The 20,809-nt window shown below is 41.0% G+C and overlaps 1 protein-coding gene across 2 annotated transcripts in view; it reads left to right on the top strand.

Annotated features, from left to right (window-relative positions):
* slc30a6 (solute carrier family 30 member 6) overlaps nucleotides 1–20,809 on the top strand; it is a 79,164-nt gene that overhangs the window by 8,829 nt on the left and 49,526 nt on the right. For both annotated transcript variants that reach the window (XM_023963160.1, XM_023963159.1), the window contains exon 4: nucleotides 4,177–4,261. In XM_023963160.1, coding sequence (XP_023818928.1) covers nucleotides 4,177–4,261 — 85 coding nt within the window. The remainder of the gene's footprint in view (nucleotides 1–4,176; nucleotides 4,262–20,809) is intronic.

The raw sequence follows: 20,809 nt of genomic DNA, 5'->3' as shown, positions 1-20,809 counted from the left end.
TGCTCAGAGGGCAAATTACTCTCAAGGTTTTGTCATTTTTTTATTCTTTGTCGAGTTCTGTTGAGTTGGATTCAAACAGTTCCAATCTCGATGCTCCAAAGATAAACTCGTGTCCAGTACAGCTGGCAATCAATCAGAGAGTTCTGAGAAATGATGGCTGCCTCTCAAAGAGAGAGCTGGAAGTGGGGTCACCTTCATGCACCGCCGCTCAGAACCTCAGTTTAGATCCACACTCCGACAGCTGATACTGCCATCTGTAAGCCACAGTCCTGCTGCAGCAGCAGAGAGACAAACTCACTTTTCAGGCCACAAACCCTGGTGGCTCTGGATTTCTGTGTCATTTGTGTACTTCCTGATCAGCTCACAATGTCCAACACCTCCACTGGACTGTCATCCATGAAGCTGGGATCTCTATTTCTGGACTAAGACCAGAATGTTTGGTTCTGACTCCAGAACCTTTCAGATCACGTTCACTAACGCCATCTTTATGTTCATCTGCTGCTTTAAGTTGCTGTCCTCCCCCATCTGTACAAGCTCATAGAATACAGACTTTACATCTAATCCTTCCCTCCTACATCTAAGCAATCAAATATAATAGATAAACGTGAAGGTTTGAGAGTTTGATGTAGATTTTGATGGGACAAATTGCAAAGATCAACAACAGCAGAATATAATTTTTATTTTATTTTAATTAAAGCTCCACTCTGACGTTTGAGGTGTTTTTAACATGTTCCTGTGGCATTTTTCTACTGGAGGACATATAGAAAGAAAATTCCAATTAAATTTACGGTTGTGAGTAATTCTCTAATGCAATCATTGTGAATCAGGAGCAGATGAATGCCTTTTAAAAAAGATTGTATTTGTCGTGTTTGTGACGTAGAAAAGACGCTGGGAGGCCACGAGCTCCCTGCTCTCCGGCTGGATGGCTCCAAAGTTGCTTGTAAATTTCGGTCCACCTGTAATGTATTTCTGTGTCTGTGTCCAAATTCCTACCCCAATCCCTAACTACTTAAAAAACGATATAGTACGGGACTATGTAGTGGATTTTAAATCCAAAAAAGACACCACGCTCACTACTCTTTGTTTTGTTTTTTTTAAACTGCGAATTTGACGTCATCGATTTCACAAAGTGAAAATGCATTGTGCATTGTGTCTATATTTGCCGATCTAGCGAGCATCGATACAAGCTGGTTTTCCTGAGAAACTTCTGGGAGATTTCTACGGCACTGGATTTTGGAATTGTAGATTGCGACAGCACAACAAAATGTTGAACGCACCATGTAGTGAGTAGTGAAGGAAATCGGACACAACCTGTGTTTACTGAACCCGGTGATAATTTGGACACATGTAAAATGTTTGGCTCTGTCGTGCAACCTGAAATCTCTGTCGCCAGACCGCCATGCCTGACAGGCAAAAAATGTGGAGCTCTTTGTGGTATCCATCCCCTCTATTTTTTAATTTAGTTCTGGAGATTGGTGCATATTTAAAGGGAATGCCTCTTCTTTATTCCTTCATTTGCACAGTTCAAACTTGCTGACTTCATCTGCTTTAAAGATGAAGGGAAAAGAAAGAAAGGTGTAAGTGAGAGCCGTGCAGAGAGCGGCTCTTTTTCTGCTGTGCTGCTCTCTCATGCTGGAAATGTGACCTTCCCCCTGGGCTGCTGTTTGACTCCAGCAGCAGTGGACACGTTCAGATCTGTTCACGCAGAGAATTCACCTTAACCCTCGGCAGGACGGGACGACCGCTGAGCCACCAATCCGCCAGCCGGAGCCAGATTACACAGGATTTGAAGCTCGAGGTCGAGTTTGATTATTAAATATGTACAATCTGTCAAATTTCATAAACATTTATGCGGGCGTCTTTAACGTGATCACGTCTCTCTGACGGTTAGTCCAAAGTCATGCTAAACCGCTTTGATGCACAGACTGCAGCGGCTCCTCACATGCCTCAGCACCATCCTGATCAGCTGATCCGGCAAAACAATTTGGTACCCCTCAGTTAAAGAAAGAAAGTCCACAATGCTCAGTGAAATGACTTGAAATGTTCAAAAATAACAATAAATTAAAACTGATTGAAAATTAAATAATCAAAATCAGCCATTACTTTTGAGTTGTTGATTAACAGAATTATTAAAAAAAAAAAACTAATCAAAAATTGCTGGAAAAAAAGGATGGTACCTCCATAAAAGACTGAGAACTAATTGCCCAAAGGGTCATGATAAACTCAGGTATGTCCTTTAATTCACATCACAGCTGTTTTCAAACCCATAATCAGTCAGTCTGCCTATTTAAAGGGAGACAAATAGTCACGTTGCTGTTTGGTGAAAAGGTGTAAACCACACTGAACATGGACAACAGAAAGTGAAGGAGAGAATTGTCCCAGGACATGAGAAACAAAATTATAGACAAACATCGTAAAGGTAAAGGCTATAAAACCATCTCTAAGCAGCTTGAAGTTCCTGTGACGACAGCGGCACATATTATTCAGAAGTTTAAGACCCACGGGACAGTAGCCAACCTCCCTGAACGTGGCCAGGGAGGTTGACAAATTGACAAATTTGATGACAAATTGAGGAGACGGATAGTTCCAACTGTATCCAAAGAGCCCAGAACAACCTCCAAAGACATTAAAGGTGAACTCCTAGATCAAGGTACATCAGTGTCAGATCGCACCATTCGTCGTTGTTTGAGCCAGAGTGGACTTCATGGGAGACGACCAAAGAGGACACCACTGTTAAAAGGAAATCATAAAAAAGCCAGACCGGAATTTGCAAAAATGCATGTTGACAAGCCACAAACCTTCTGGGAAAATGTCCTTTGGATAGATGAGACAAAACTGGAGCTTTTTGGTAAGGCACATCAGCTCTATGTTCATACACTCAAAAATGAATCATCCAACCAAAAGAACACTGTCCCTACTGTGAAACATGGAGGAGGCTCAGTTCTGTTTTGGGGCTGCTTTGCTGCATCTGGCACAGGGTGTCTTCAACATGTGCAAGGTAAAATGAAATCTCAAGATAATCAAGGCATTCTGGATAGAAATGTGCTGCCTAGTGTCGGAAAGCTTGGTCTCAGTCGCAGGTCATGGGTCTTCCAACAGGACAACGATCCAAAACACACAGCCAAACCCCCAAGAATGGCTAAGAGAAAAGCGTTGGACTATTCTGAAGTTGCCTTCTATGAGCCCAGATCTGAATCCCATTGAACATTTGTGGAAGGAGCTGAAACATGCCATTTGGAGAAGACACCCGTCAAACCTGAGACAACTGGAGCAGTTTGCTCATGAGGAGTGGGCCAAAATACCTGTGGACAGGTGCAGAAGGCTCATTGACAAATACAGAAACCGTTTCATTGCAGTGATTGTCTCAAAAGGTTGTGCAACAAGATATTAAGTTATGGGTACCATCATTTTTGTACAGCCATATTTCATTATTTTTTTTAAATATTTCTGTTAATCAACAGCTCAAAAGTAATGACTGATTTTGATTATTTAATTTTCAATCAATTTTAATTTATTGTTACTTTTGAACGTTTCAAGTCATTTCAGTGAGCATTGTGGACTTTCTTTCTTTAACTGAGGGGTACCAACAATTTTGTCCACCACTGTATATGACCTCCATCAGGAAAAATGTGCTACAAGAGCATGTTAAAAACAAGAAAACATGATTTTCAGTGGAGTGGTTTTTAAACTTTTGAAAAAAGGACCTTCGTACGAGTTTAGTTTGAAAATCTATCCTAAGAGATCCCTTCACACTTGCATTTATGGCAAAGTCAAACATAAAAGCCTGTCAAATCCTGTTAATCATCACCATATATTGTGTACCTTACACACAGAACTGTATTGAAGGAAGGATATTTATCCATCACACCAAAATTTGTACCTCTAGACCACATTTTTTGAGATATACTGGTATATTATCATCTGAAGATATTTAGCTTAAAAAACTTCAAAGGTTTTTACTGTTTTCAGAGGATCCCCCCCCCCCCCCCACACCCCAAATTGTATAATTTATACAAATTATACAAATTAACATCCAGAACATTCCTAACTTTTTTTTTGTTGTTGTGAGCTCCTCCCTCCCTCCCGCTGTGAGCGGCGCTGAGTTGGGCCTTCAGCCGGACACCAGCCTCTGCTTGTTGTAATGAACCTGAACGCTCTGTTGTTGTTTGTTCTCAGTCATGGAGGATCCTGCTGTTCGGGGCGCTCAACCTGCTGTGCACCGGCTGTCTGCTGATGTGGTGCAGCTCCACCAACAGCATGGGTAAGCACACACACACACACACACACACACATACACATGCAGGCAGAGTGACATGCAGATAGACACATGCAAACTGACACACAGACACAGATGTGCAGTGACTGACAGCGACGCACACTCTTCCAGACTCGGACGTTAACGAACACAGATACCTGTCCACACACTGCAAACGCAGACTGACAGCAGCTGCGTATTTGTGTGAACAGAAGCGCTCTTTGAATGAAGCCCCACTGACCACGGGGGGCTGGAGCGGCGCTGTTGCTGCACTGCGGGTCTCTGTTTAAGGGGCTTTGAATGGTCCATCCCTGCAAGTGCTGCAGCACACAGAACACATCTGTTGTGTCTGCAGTGGCTCCACCCCCCACACCACCCCTTTTGACACACAGTAGGGGCAACTACAACCAGGAATGCTCCCATCGAAACTAAACTGGATGCTCTCTGATATCAGTGGGATTTCATTCTCACTTCTTAAAAAGCCTGGAAAATGCTAGAATTCCAACCACAGCTGCCTGACAGAAAACTTCAGGTGGGATCTTAAAGATGGGACCGTTCTCCCCCAAAAACCTAGGGATTTTAAAGAACCGAGGGCACGTTCAAGTGATTTAGTACTCAACCTTCTAATACTGGAGAGTAGTAAAAGAGTATCAGGGAACTATCAGAAGGTTGGGCTCTATAAGTTAAAGGCCAGCATAGGAACAACAGTCATCCTCTCCATTCAGTTTCTATCAGTAGAGCACTATGTTCAGAGGTGATATTGATGAATTATTTGTTCCTCTTTTTCCAAAAGACAATCTGAATTTGGCTGCTTTGGTCTTTTATTGTGCTCTTAGAGTAGTGTAGTCGATCCTCTTTCAGTGTTGTGTTTCTCATGTAGGATGTGAAAGCAGCAGACAAATGTACCCATCTGTGTCCATCTTTCCTTGTCCTTCTTTAAAAGTGGAATTAAACACCTTAGAAAACTGAATCAGATTCACTCACTTCTTCCTGACAGCAAAGAGAATTTAAAGTGAAGAACCACCAAGTGCCCTGGATTTTAATACAATTCAGACACATGCTTACTACTGTCTATAAACGGCAAATATGATGTCACACTAGGGCTGAACGATATGAGGAAAACTTGCGATATGCGATATGAGGGATTAATATTGCGATAACGATATAATTTACGGTATATAAACAAATAGCGAAACAACCAAAAACATCATTCCCATTTTCTGGCAACAGTTTAAGAATTGTACTCCAAATGACCCTCGTTGACATAGGAGGGAACATCTAACATAAAAGGGCTCCATCCGATTGGTCAACAACGTTAAAGGGTCTATCCGATTGGTCAAATGCATAAAGGGATTTATTTGATTCATTAAATAATTTAATCTGCCATAAGATTGTTTTAGCACATTTAAGGTAAAGATTTATTGCAATTTTTGCTGTGTTTTACGATATGCATATTGCACAGCTTGATCTTGCGATAACGATAAATTTGCGGAATATTGTGCAGGCCTATGTCACACATTTGCTAAAGTAAAAACCTGAGAAATAGGAACATTTTACTAAAACTTTATATAAATCTGCTGTGCTTGGGTGATGAAGACTCGCATGATTTATCAAAAAATAAATTGAGACTGTTCTAATGCAATTGATTGTGGTTTTTATTCCCCAATCTAGTGAGCATCGATTCACACTAGTGTTTTGCAGAGACTTCTGAGACATTTTAAGGGGTTTTTGTCATCGTAGATTCGGACATCCTGACCAAAAGGCGAACACCCTATAGTGTTCTAACTATTTAGTGAGGGAATTCGGACACAATCTAAAATTCAACAAAAAATCACAACGTTTGGACATGAACAAACGTTGACATTAAGAGGTAAAAGATTGAGAAAAAAATTCTATCTACTGAGTTAAAAAAAAAAAAAAAGAATCCTGTTAAGAATCATGTGCAGGACGGGTGGAGGATTCATCCAGAGCTTTGGGGAGAGGGATGCAGACACTGACTGTAAAGAAAAACAATTTTTTACAAACAAAAAGTTTTTTCCTGGAAGGGCGCTTTAAAAGAGTTTTCTGGTACCACAGTAAACAGAAGTTAATGTTTCACTTTGAGTAAAAGCTGCCATGTTGGTATTCTACATCAAGAATAGGGTTTTTTGAGTCTAAACAGACAAAAACTGTAAAGTCCAACATTTTGTCAGATAGAAATGTTTTTATCTGCTTTTTTATTCGATTTAGCTCATAGAAGTTGGTAGAAAACCAGATTTCAGGATTCCCCTGGACTTAGTATTGATTTTCTGATGGTAGCTGTGCAGCAAAGAAGAATGACTCACACTTCATTCAGGTCAAAGTCATTGAAGGTCTTCAGCGATGGTGGAAATAGTTTATAGATTTGGCGTATTTTTGAAGAAGTCTTGCTGTGAAGAAAGTAGGAAACCCCGTTAATGTTGGCTTTAGCTGTTTGGGTGTTTGTCATCAGAAAATTTAAAACTTTCAAACTTCTGACTACAAACTGTTATGTTTCTGTTAGCGTGACCCTCGTTTTACTCAAATGCAGCTGCTCAGTTCTATTTTTTTTAAGTGGAATCTAAAAAACAAAAAGATCCTGCCGTTAGATTTGATCAGCTGTGCTCGGGTCTGGACTTTCTGAAGCTACTGGGCTTGTTTGTGTGTACTGCGAATGAATTTGTGTGTAAACATGCACATATTAGTCGCAGTCAGACGAGCGGCGAGACGGCGTGTTTCTCCTCAGCCAGGCCCGTCTCTGCCGCCAACCCGAGATCCTCTCGGGGAGTCCGCGGCCCGGGAAAAGGCTGCTGCGAAAAGAAACAGGAGGAAACCCGACCCTGCCGCAGTCGCTCTGCCGGCACAACACAGAATCGCCGAGTGCGCAGGCGGCGTCGGGTGTCGCGCAGACAGGAAGCGGAGAGCAGGGGCATTGATCAGAGAGGAGAAGGCAACACCACAATCAATGCTGAGCTCGATAAGAACAACGAAGCAGACCGCGACCCACACCCCATCTTGTCAACTTCCTGCTGACCCCCCCCTTTCAAGACCACAGACACTCAATCAGAAGTCAAAGTCAAATGTTTTATTTTTGAAACAAACCATAATCTGGGTTCATGTTAAACACATCCTCTCCCTGCTGCCAGTGCTGCTCCAGATTACACCCTTAAATCTCCTTTGCCAGCTCCCAGCACCCTGCTGATGTTTGATGTGCTATTCGGACTTAAACCTTCACCCGCAGAGCGCTGACGGGCCACACCCGGGACAAAATGTCAACTTTAAGCACCAGCTATTATATAAAGTCTTCCTCTGATCCTGTTTGTTTCCCAGCTGCTGAGCTTGTGATTAAATGACCTCTGGGTCCGCCCCGCTTTAAAACTTTAGCCGAAATCTGATGTTTGTTCTTCCCCTCGCTTCTGTTTGTGTTTCTTGGATTAAGCCAGATGTTGGTCCAGGAAGCTGCCAGCTTCTCTGGTCTGCTCTCAGTAGAGCTCCTTTATTATCTCCATTCTTTTCTCAGTTGTCAATCAAACCCCCTGACTGTCAGACCGTGGTCGCTCATCGCCGTGTGTGCGTGCACACTTGTGCCAGGCCTAATGAGATCACTTCATGTCCTGCGCTGTTGGCTAAAAGCCCTCATGATGTGGAGCGCTGAGTGTTTGTCTTCCACCTCATTAGCCTGTGGTTGCACACAAACACGCTTGTGTTTTGGCCGCTGCTAACATCTTCACACATTAAGACTTAAATCTTTTTTTTTTTCGGGGGTTTTTGATCGGGGTCTTTCACCATGTGATCAATACAGCAGTGAAGCTAACATCACCTGTTGAAACACAGGTTAGAGCAGCACCATGAAGCCAATCTGCAAAGATCCACACTATCTGCTCGATTGATTTAAATTGTGATGCCAATAAAAGTAATTAAAGGTCTTATCAGAGTGAAGCAAACTAAGTTTTTAGTTTGTTTTCCCTTAACCTAACCTAAAAAAGGGACTTTTAGGTCATGATTTAAACACTGATTGGGGGTTAATGGTGCGGAGGTCCCGCAATAGATGTTCCAAAGATAAGGGGCAGATCTTCTGAATGCTCCCCACCCCATGATGGAAACACAAGCAGATAGAGTGGAGAGGAGAGAACCAGAGGATGATATAAAGGGTGCAGGAGGATAGATGGAACTGGAGGAGATGAGGGAGATATGAAGGGGTTTGGTTTGGAAGAAATTTCAAACTGAGAAGAAGGGTCTGAATTACATTTTTGAGATGGACAGGCGGACAGTGTGGTGCTTTAGGACAGAAGTGATGTTATCGGTGAGGGCGGTTTGGAAAGGACCAAGGCGGCAGGTAGTTGATGCGGTTATTAAGTGTTGGATTTTGTGGTACAAAATTTGACACGATTGTAGCTGATAGACCCCCGTTTAAGAAAAGCAAATCCAAGATGATAAAATATGTATAATAAATAAATATAATGTATATCATTATATTATTCTGTAGGCACCCCTAGGGCTGGGTGACGGACATGTTTTTAAATCCCTATATAGTGTTTTAATATCAGGCAATAACGATATAAACCAAATAACTGTATTTGTCAAATGTGAACACTCTGCTCATGAGAGAGTAATCATCAGCAGGTTGTGTAGATATACATAATTTTTCACTTTAAACAGGTCTTACCTTTGTTGTTTTTGCTGGAGAATCATCGTTTCTTCAGTCTGAGATTGAACATATTTGGTGGCTCTGCTTCAGGTGATAACAAAGGTTGGTAGTATTTCCAGTTTTATAAGGAACATGCCTTCAACACAATTTGAAGTCCACATTACTCTGTTTTTGTCAGATTTTAAATAACTAATACCTCCACACGGGGGGGGGGGGGGGGGGGGGGGGGGGGGTTGGAAAATAAAATTGCATTAAAGTAATTAAAAATAGATATAAACACTTCTTTATTGTCTTCTAACTGTAAACTCAAATTCAAACACGCTGAGAAAACAAAAAAGATTTAATTCTGCTTGCAGTTTATTACATTTTATATTGAATCATTACAAAAAGACAGCCTGAAAACAGTATAATGTTTTTGATTATTGTCATTATATATCATTGACAATAAAGCTGCAGCTCCGACAAGGGACATCTGACAGGTCACAGTTTTTGGTGTAACTCTGTAATTCTACAAAGAAGATATTGAAACACAGTGTTGTTATATTTATAAAATACAGCTTTATATTAATGTCCATCTTATATGCCGGTCCTTGAAATTACTATCCGACTTTAAATCGGTCCGTGTTTACATTTAGGTGACAGACTGAATAGCTCGTTAGCAAAGCATCGATGCCATCATAGCATAAGCATCTAACAACAGCGCTAGCGCTGTCTACAAATCAACACTTTTTATCAAACTATCTCTTGCTGCTGTAAGTGAGGCTGTTTTGTCCTTCAGTTCTTACTGGATACTGTTTTAAAATTGCTGCATGTTCCACCCCTAAACACCCCATAAGTGAATTGACCTTGGTGGTGTCTTCCTTCGCGTGCGTTAGTCCTCTCCTTGTATCGTGTGCTTGATACAAGGAGAGGACAAAATAAATTTCCCAAAAGGAGGACTAATAAACATGACTAAGTTCACGCAAATGTTTACTCGCCATGTGGCGACTAACCCTCTAACCTTAACTTGGCAAGAGGAGAAAGTGCTTGCCACTGGCGAGTTTTAATTTCGGACTCTTGTGATAGATTGATTCTTTTATTGAGCAAAAGTTATACCATGATGAATATCGTTATTGTTTTATCCCTAGGTAAACATTCAAGTTAGAAAACTGCCTTTTGTGCAACAACCGATAGTGTTGAGACTGGGTCAAATAGAAATCCAATATCCCAAATGTGCATTTCTGAAAGAGGGGATACATGGTACAAGGTACATGACAAATTTGGTGGCTGCACCACAAAATGCACGATATTTCTGGTCCATAAATGTAATCGTAACCACTTTGAGTTTTGAACCAAAGAAGCTAATGAACAGAGCTATGTGAGATACCAAAACAGAATGTGACTTCTGCATGGACCAATGGTAGAAGGTGCAAGATACTGCAGGATTCATTTGATATTTGATAGGTAGAAAAAATGCTGCTGTTTTGAAATTACTAATATGTAAGAAAAATAGTGTGAAGAGTCAAGAATGACACTGAGACTCAACCTGTGAAGGAGAGGACAACAGAGTTACCCATAGGTAATACAAATCTAGAAATATTTGACTTGAAAATGTTAACCCTTTCTCACCGGAGTATTCACCAGCGACACGTAAATACCACACAATTTTGGACAGACCATAACTCTTCAATCGTTTATGTAATCAATGTAATTCAGTTGCCTTTGATGCGCAGAAAAAATGGTTCTTCGTATCGGCTTTGCATAACGGTAAAAAGCAACTTTCCTTTCCGATAGGATCAGCTGATTTTCATTGACTGCATAAGTACTTCACTGCTGTAAAGTGTTGCATTTAAAGCTGTTTTACATTGATTGTGTAAACGGTTAAAGAGTTAGGGTAGTCAAAAGAATGTCAACTCTGGAACTACAGCTGTGGTTTTTAAGGGTTAAAAATATCCCCTAGTGCAGGGGTGGGCAATTATTTTAATTCGCGGGCCACATTGGGTACTAAAATTCGATAGAAGGGCCGGACCAGGAGCAGATGCATGAAGTGAGAATGATATAACATGGAATGTAGATGAAAACATTTATATGAAAAATTATATTCCAAAACGGAACATTCTAGAGTTTTTAGTTTAAAAGTTTTGTTCCCATTTTAGATCTCTTGGTGTGTGCTATATGAATAAAGTTTCATTCATAAATGGTCCTTTGAATAAAATAAATAACATTATTTATTAAATAAAACAATGACCAAATAACACTCTCTATGACTTCATTGGTTCATTCAGTCAGACCCCTTTGTATGTTTGAAAACGTGCACATGCAGTGCCTCCAGTGCACACCGCCTTCAGTTTAAGTGGAGCATAAGACGTATAGAAGGCAGTCCCTGCACACACATACACACGCACTTACACACTTGCATGCACACACATGCATGGACAAACCCCCTGACCTCCTTTTTTTGTTTGCATAATTCCATGTTCCAGAGCAACTGACACACTGACACAGGCAAAGCCCAGTCCGTTCAGAGCGCATAGGCCTGCCCTCTGCAGTGGAGACACACATGTGCACGCTCACATGCATCATCTCTGGCCCCATTAGCTCATGACTAACGGCTTAGCAGACAGTACACACAGAGCAGAGACCCAATGCATGGTTTTCTGAATGTGGGAGGAGCCTGACGGTCAGCTGACCACGGGGTCCATTTAAACGGATAATCAAAGTGCTGCCTATCTGGACCAGATGCTCTGGTGTCATTTCCTCTTCGTGGATGTTACTCAAGAGACGGCGGGATGAGGCTGGAGACATTTATGCTCCTCCAGTTCTCTAAATCTGGTTAATTGTGACAATGTTTCCTTTGACCTGGTAGAGAGACCTGATAATTAAACTCCGGCTGCACTTGACCTTCACACACGATTATGTTTTACATCGTTGTTGGATCTAAGATAAATGCATTTCTGAAGGGATAATAAGTGGAAAATGTTGAGATGTTTTTCAGTTTTTATATAATGTGGTGTGTTTGGTGATAAAGTAATGACTTGCATGGCTCTTCAAAAATGCTGAGAGATGATTGAAAAAAAGATGTTTTGTACCTTGTGTGTGTGTGTGTGTGTGTGCGTGAGTGTGTAAAACCTTAATAATCCAAGGACCTTTTAATTTTAACACCATTTGCCTTATCAAGGAGATATTTTAGAGCCTAAGCAATGCTGTAACAAAAGCTTTAGACCCCCCCCCCCCCCCCGCTTTTCCCTTCCCCTTGTCTGAACTGATTCTGTTCAATCCTAGAAGGTCTGGTTGCGTTCGACTAAATGTTTAATATTGTTGGGGGTATTTTAAGCAGCGGAGCTCTAAAGCCCATAGCTGATGATTTCTGCCCTTTAAATCAAGCATGAGCCACGTAGAAGTGGCACTGTGCACATGCAAACACACAAACTCAGCATACGCACACGCCCCCGCTGACCTCCCTGTCCAAGTTTAATACCATTTTTCCAGAGCGACTGCCACAACAACTCGCACAAAGATTCAGTGGTTCTATAGGAACGCACACACACATGCACACACACTCACTCTGGCCCCATTAGCTCATGACTGTGGGCTTAACTGACATGTAAATCATGCCGCACACACACACGCAAACACACACGCGATGGTATAGACTTTGCGTGCTTTACTGGATGTGGTGAAGCAGCAAACCTGTTGACCCGTGAAGCGCTGACAGAAATTACCAAGCTGTTGCTCCTCTATCCTCGCTCCTGCTGACCTCCTGCTCAGCGCTCAGCTGCTGCATCCCAACCAAGTCAGGTGCGTCCAACAGCTCGTTGGAGAAACACAGCAGAGTTTAATCCAGTTTCTCAAACCATTTCCTTCAGTCTGTTGGAAAGTGTTGCTTCTGAATGTCCATCCAGGGTGTGCACCAATGAGCTCCATCCAGCGTGAGCTTGGGCAAGACCCTTCATGCTACTGCCTAACTATGTAGCCACGAGGGGCGCCCAACTCTGGGTCTCCCTGTGCCGGACCCCAGCCCGGATAAAATACAGGGTTGTGTCAGGAAGGGCATCCAGCATAGAAATCTCTGCCAAACCACCTGTGCAAAACAATGAAAGCTGATTCGCTGTAGCGACCCCTGAAGGGACATTCTGAAGGGTGAACAACAACAACAACTGTTGCTTTGGATCATTTTACAACAAATCTTGCAAATCTTCTCCATAGTTTTTTTATCATTCAAGTTTTTTTGCAGAATACAGCTATTGTACAAGAAGATGCATGAATAAATAAAGACACAGCAACACCTCAATAAAAAAGAATGTTACAACTGGAAAACACTCACAGACCTTTAATCTAAACCAAAAACAGTGATACTAATAGATATGTTGTAGAAACTGATCACAAAATTTTGGTAATATCAGCAAAGTCACATTCATCATATTTCTTCTTATATTTTTTTATTCAAAGTTGTCCTTAGATGTCTTTCATTCCAAATAGTGAGCTAACATTGCAAACTTAAACCAGTGTAAATTATGGTAAGATAAATGGGTAATGTCTGACACACAGGCAGTAAGTAATACACATAGGGATGATTGCAAATTGACTTGTCCTATAAACTACATGTATTTCTCCTTTGTGGATTTTTTCCCCATCTTGACTGGTGCATAATAAATATTCTCATTTGAAAGCTTTCAAAGACGCTGGACTTCGTTGAAATCCTTTCCTTGATTAACACAAAGAACCGTCATAGGTAAAAGCCGTCACATTTGTGCGTAGAAAGAGCAGGTTGTGTTGATGCTGTTCAAGCAGAGCGGTTGTTGCATTGTTGCTGAAATGTAATCTACTGATGATTCTACAGAACTGAATGTGAGCGTATGCGAGCAGCCCGGTTCTACCGGATCAAATTGTGCAGTGGACAACCAGATCAGTTTTCAGCCTTTGACAAAGCAAAGATGTCAGCTCTTTGGAACCGGACTAAACAAACACACACAGCAGCACTTTGATCTGCACTCTCGTCCCTCTGAATCTCCAGATCGTCTCTTCTTTCTTGCACATATAGTTGCACCTGAACACAATTTTGAATTTTAACTGACTTTCTGTGCCTTGTCTTCACCCTGTGAGCGCTAGCTGTGTGGGCTAATGTACAGAACTAGGATAATGTGTAGGTTTCTTCTTAGACTTGTTTGTGATCGACTATGTTGTGCTTGATCTTAAAGCCTGAGTCACATGCACCTGTACGTGGTGTTGACCTGTACGGGCACTACATGTTTATCGGTTGTTCAGGCCGGTGGAGGGTCATAGAAATGAGTGACGGCATCTTAAAGGAAGCACAGATGTGTCTGGAATTTCCTTTAAGGCCTGTACGGCCGTTTTTAGAGATGTCTTGTAAATAGAACTAACGATTGTTGAGTGTGTTGTACGGTTATCTTGAAATATTTGTAAGGGTGTCTGTCAGAAAGTTACCAGCCAAACTTTAAAAATTTAACTTTGGAGTTTTGTTTTTAACTTTAAAAGCTCAGCAAGCGTTTACCTTTTAGGGGAGAAAGGTGCAGACAAAAATCTTTGGGTGACCAAGCCCTTTTCTCTTTAGCTTCCTAGCCTTTGTACTGTTTTTTTGGACTCTTCAAATGTCTGTATTTTTATATTCAGGAGTTTTGCCTTTGAAGCTCACTTTAAATACAGATCTTTTGTCTCCTGTATGCAGTGCATTTATGCATTTCTGTGCTGGGTAAAACCACTAACTGTATATGGACAACATAATCAAGTCTATTCAGACTGCATTTTTTCACACAATGGACACCATTTTGTTGGTACCAGACATTGTCAGTCAGCAGTGATTGGTCCAAGTCGGTCTGAGTCAACATTTCTGTGGGAACAACTCTCGCCTATCAAGGCTAAGCTTGTTGGAAGGCCACACACCCCCAACCACCTGAAAGCTGGCTTGCAAGAATCTGTCAATCAAATGTTAATAATATTCAGCGTCAGACCACATGCTTTTATTGAGGTGTCTCATTGGTCAGTTTATGATTTAAATAACCTTAGTTATAGAAACATTAAAAAGAATATTCTCAAGACAATGTAAAACTATCTGAGCAAGAATGAGTTAATCTGACCAACAGAATGACTGAGTAACAGCTGTTTGTTTCTCTATAGAGGTCTATGGGATTTTGGCTTCTTGGAGCCAGCAGGTACTTCCTGTTTGAAACCTGGGAGAGAGGGGGGGGGGGGGGGTCACTCAGTCCAGTTCTCAGTCAATGGTCTCTGCTAACAGAAGTACCAAATGGCATTTTCATCTGCTCTTTCCTATGTTGCTTTTTTTCTTTGATAATTCATAGGTAAGTGTTTAGTGGTGTCAAAAAAAACCTCCATCCTGAGAAATGAATCTGAAAAACAAATAGGAGACGATCTGCTGAGTTTTCCATTGTGGTTTGGTCTCATTTATCATTGAGTTGCTTTTCTTCTGTCAGACACAGCAGTGAGGACTGTGAACCCCAAATCAATGGCAGATAAAGTTTCCCCATTCGCTGAATCTGACTGAGACCATTGCTTTAACTACAGCAAAGGATTTTGTCTGAAGAGGCTCTTCTGATCAGATCATTCAGAAACACTCAGAGAAATTTGAAATGATGAAATCGAATCTGTACTGATGAGTCACAAAGGAAACCTGAGTTTCTGATTTCTTTAGATTTAAAGTTTGCTTGGGTTGACTTCTAACGTCCAGCTAATTTGTAGAAAACTTGTGAATCATCTTTTTTGAACAGATTTGTGCTATTTCTAGCAATCCATATGGGATGAAGGTTTTACAGCAAGTTTACATGCAATACCGGACCATATATTATAATTATTCTGACACTGATTTGATCTATTGTATTGTCTATTCCCAGTGGTCTCTCAATTATTATTGTGTTTTTTTTTGCCAAAACTATGTCTAGGACAAAATTTCTGCAGAGTAGCAGAGTTTAGCAGGAGTGGCACTGTTTGTGCGGGGGAAGCCTGTCCTGACTACCCATAATCTCTTTCTTCATATGCACTCCCGCTGTCATACAGCCCCTTCACACCCTCAAACCAATGTTACAGCTGCAACAAAAAAGGTGAGCTATCCAACCGTACAGGTGTGAGCTCAGACGAGGAAAACAAAGTCGTACATGGATCTAGTGGACTTCAAGTGGATGCATCCGAATGGGGCGGAGCAGGAAGGTTGTGGCCTGTCAATTGTAGTTTGTGCGTAACTATGATCTTTTTCAAACCGCATTTTTTCCTCTGCTGCTGATTCACAACAATTTGAATAAAGAAATATTCAGAAATGCAAGTTTAATCTTCATTTTTGTTATATGTCCTCCATCATCAGAAAAATATGATAAGAACATGTTAAAAACCCACAAAAAAACACAATTTTCATTGAATTTTTAAAAATGTCATTTCATTTTCTAATTAAGGATGGGGCGGGGTTACCCCGACCAGTGGTCCTGCACACCACTCACATGTGAATTTCTAATGAACTTCTTGGCGCTCTGCAGAAACTTTGTCCTAGAAAATGACTCAGGTTTTTTGATTGTGGTTAAAAACGGCATCATCAAAATTAAAAGACTACTGGAAACTTTTTTTGAATAGAACAAAAGATAATTGGAGGGGGACTAAATGCATTTTAATCTAGAGGCATTTTCCCCATAACTGTCAAAATAAATGTTTTAAGTTTTTATATTAAAAAGCAAAAGAAAATTGTTACCAATGCTTTACCAGACCAGGAGAAGTCATGCTATTGGAGTCCTTGGACTACTTGTACTTCTTCTTTTTGTCCCGTTTTCTTTTTATTCTCTTTTTATTGCTTCTTTTCATCTTCTAATTCTGTTTTTAACATTATCTATAAGTCTTCCATTTTTATCCATCTTCTATTTGCTTTTAATATCGTTCCAGTTTTCTAACTGTCTGTTGAAAAAGTAAGAAAAAAAGTTTCAATACACAATAATAACATACAGTGAAGAAGTATGTCATGAGTATTATCCAGTATTCTGTTTTTTTTTCATTTTTATTAGCTGATATGTTAAAACAGAGGTATTGATCCTCGCAGTTCCTGTTTTGCACAAATGCTATGCAGACTTATTGCTTCTTAGTGTTTTTCACGCAGCTGTTCATCAGGTCAAATATCTCTCTTAAGGTGGTCAGTGTTGGTTAAAGTCTGAATGGATCAGAGGTCACTTCTTAAGGTTTTATTTTTCTGGTTAAAATGACCCAACCCCCTAATTGTTCAAACAGGCTCTGAGCTTATCTGCTGACTCTAAAACCTGTTTTTATCTGTGTTTTCCTGAAGATTCATAGGAACACCAAACTCCACAGGAAATGACACAAACACGTGGAGAGACTGCGCCATCGGCAGTGTGTTTGTTTGTGTTTTTAACGTTTTATTCGATCGTCTCTACATACGCAGCTTTTAGCCCAGAATAAAGCCACGCACACATGTGTGCGGGTGTGTGCTTATATGTGTGTTTGGCTGTTTTTCAGCCCAGAGCCGCTCTCAGAAACCAGGTCAAGTGTCTGTTCCCTGGACAAATAGGTACACCTCTTCGTCTTTCTACCTTCCTCATCGTCACTCTGGGATTGTTTAGAAAAAGATTTTCCAGTTTTGTGTACCTGTTGTGCTTAATTTCTCAGTTTATGTCATTACATTTGTTTTATCTCATCAAATAATAAAAGCCCACTCTGATGTGGACCTCGCTGCCTTCAGCACTGGAAGTGTCGGTCTGCACACAAAGATATAAATACATCTGAACAGAAGACCATGTTAGTCATGTTGTGCGGCAGAGCAGTGTTTGTATGCATATCCATTAGTTTGTTTGCTCCTCATCTAGATATGGTTGAGTGCACACATGTGATCTGAGCTGTGTGTGTGTGTGCTGTCCCCAGGCCCTCAGTGTTCCTGTGTGTCAGAACACAGCTGGTGAAGCATCCCATCCCACAGGGCCTTCAGAGGAGCCAGCACACACTCGCACATAAACACACACACACACACACACACACACACACAGATTGTGTGTGTTTGTGATCAGCTCCTCTTACTCCCCAAACAGTCCCCACATCTGCTTCGCTCTCAAAAGAACTGGATCTCATGAAGACACCAATGATGTGTGTGAATGTTGTCCCACAGGATTCCTTATTTAGAGACTCATGGAACTTCCGTGCCTGTCTGCGGGGAGCGTTCAGTTTGGAACTTGGGTCAACCGATTAAACAAAACTTTTATTCCAATTGATTACGATTTTCTCCTGCCATCACTCTGTTTAATTTGCACAACCATGCAAATGGTCAAATGATATATGGCCTTCAATTGTACATCACTTTACTGGTTCTCAAGCGCTTTCACACTGCTCACATCATGACTGTATGTGAGAACTGGGCTGAGTAAGCCCCCCCCAACGTTCCAAACAGGAAGTTCCTGCTGGCGTCAAGAAGCCAAAATCTGATAGACTTCTATAGAGAAATAAACAGCTATTACTCAGTTATTTTAGAAATAACATTTCTTGACCTGTTGACTTTTTTTACATAGTCTTGCTTATTCTAATTTTTATTCACATTAAAGCTGACCAACCAGATTCCTCAATAAAGTAGGCGGCCTCACGTTAAACATTCGAAACGTTTGATCACCTGCTTTCAAGTGGAAGGGGTGTAAATTCGGACCAATTACTGTTTATGGATCTCCAACATGGTGGTGTCCGTATCGCAAAAGAAATGGTGATTGAATTGACTTCATTTGATTGTAGACTGAAGTAAGTCCATTTCTATAGATGATGTCACACTCACTTAGTCTAGTTCCTAATTAGTCAATGTCTCTAAACTAACCCAAAAAGGCTTCCAAAATGTTCAGGATGTTTTAGCTCGGAAGACTGAAACCCTGAGAGGACAGTTTGGAGCTCCGCTTAACAGGAGCCTCTGTAACAAACCCCTGAGTAGTTTTCTGTTTGGTCATAATGCAAGATGTTATATTGATTATTATCCCTAGGAGGGGGTCTAGGTCAGGCCTCGGGGGGGGGGCGTGAAGGCCTGCTGAGGCGGGAGGTTTAACATGTCACTGCCAGCTGCCGCAGAAATCCTGTTTCCTCCAGAATGGAGCTGTGATCTGGTTTCATGTAGAATGAAGTCGCTTGTCAAATCAGAGGATGACAAGTTGTGTTTTGGCGTGTTTGTGTGTGCGTGTTTGTACACCTGTGTTTGTGTGTGCATCAGATGGTTTTGTCGTGTTTACGCGGGCGCCTGCTGTACATTTGTGTGCAAATATTGAGCAGCCTTGTTGTGATCACTGGGTTTGTGTGCATGCCCTTGATTGTGTGTGTGTCTTTTTGTGTACAGGCAAACCTCAGGTCTAGTTTCAGGCTGTCTGAAGGGCCAGTGCATTCTTCCTCCTACTCATCGTCCTCATGTCATTCCTTGCTTCACCCTTCTGTCCTTGTCCTGACTGCTCCTCCTCTTCCTCGTCCCAGCGGATCGTCCTCGCCGCAGCAGTTGAGACGCTCGATACAAGCTTTTAGTTCACATCTGCCCCCCAACGAGCTAACCTGACAGCGTGCACACCCACATGGTGTGTGCGTGCACGCGTTCAGGCTAGGTTTCAGTTTTCTGTTTTTACCGGAACTGCTGGCATTCATCTTCTGTTTGCTGCAAGTCCTACTTCCACCTCTTTTTTGTACGTTTTTCTTTAACATCTGCTGGATCTAAGGGCCAGAAACAATCTAAATGGACAACTTATTTGCTTAAACAAATCCACTAACTGGATCAGCATCTTTACTGAAGTCCTTCATATCCCTTTCTTTACAACAAATACAACAGAATTTTGAAAAGACACACCGTGAAGAGGAAAATGCAGCCAAAAGAATGTCCTCACATTTTTATGAAATCTGGTCTCATTAATAACATTCCTTCACCTTTTATACTCAATACATGTCAAGTTAAATAATATTCTGCTGTCCGGAACCCTTTTTCTTGCTAGAACAATCGCAGAAAAGGGAGAATATCAAAAGTGAGTCAGAGATGAGGTTATGCATATGGACAGACGCCGGACTGAGATCACCCACTGCTTCATTTTGGCCCAATAAGAAACCTTGTTTTTTCTTTTTTTTCAGCTTGTGGCCCTCTTGTGTGTTTAGGTGTGCTTCAGTTTGAGTGATATGATTTTTTTGGAGGTGTAAATTCCTGACAGGATTTCATCCAACTGTGGATCGTCCAAATCAGACAAAGGTTTGTAGAGACCAGAAAGAGAAACAACAAAGTGACCAATGAGGTGTTTAAAGTTTTCTAGCACTTCACAATCAGAATTCTGACAGTTGGGGCATTTTCAGTATAATTATATCGCAAAATCATAAGCATTTGACACATTTGCAGTTTTTTTTATGCTGCAATTTCAAACTCACAGTAGTCCCTGAACTCAGCGGTGAGTTTACCAATCCCATCGACGAAGGAATGAAGCCAACCCTGTTGGTGTCGTTTCATTTAAAATTTAAAATTTTAGCTTGAAGGTTTTAAAAAGTTTATAGCTTTGAACATTTTGGTTAGAAGCAAACATGGCACATGCTATAATTGTGATACCCCATATAAAAAAATCTTGGTATATTGTGAATAGTTTAGTGTAGGTTTTTAGACTTCTCTCATACTTTTCTGACCTTGTCTTAGCTTTGTTTTTGTTTGTTTGTTTTTTAGATTTTTATATTATTATTTTTCAATTTTTGCTATTTTTGTAGGAAGAAATGGCAAATGTACTACTAGTTAGACAGATCATGGTGGAACTATTGCGTAATATCATAACAAAATATTTGTAGACAGAAAGAAACTGGTGTGGTAGATAAAAAGATGGATATCAGTGGATATCAGCAGTGCCACAAAAACAGTTTTAAAGATCATTTGGCGGAGCAAATTGTAAAGTAGAAAGAAAAAGGCTGTGGACATCTGAGGGTCATTATGTATG

This window comes from Oryzias latipes, chromosome 15, assembly GCF_002234675.1.
Source record: "Oryzias latipes chromosome 15, ASM223467v1".
Lineage (NCBI taxonomy): Eukaryota > Metazoa > Chordata > Actinopteri > Beloniformes > Adrianichthyidae > Oryzias > Oryzias latipes.
Note: the sequence above shows the minus strand (reverse complement) of the source record. Positions and strands in the feature narration are given on the sequence as shown.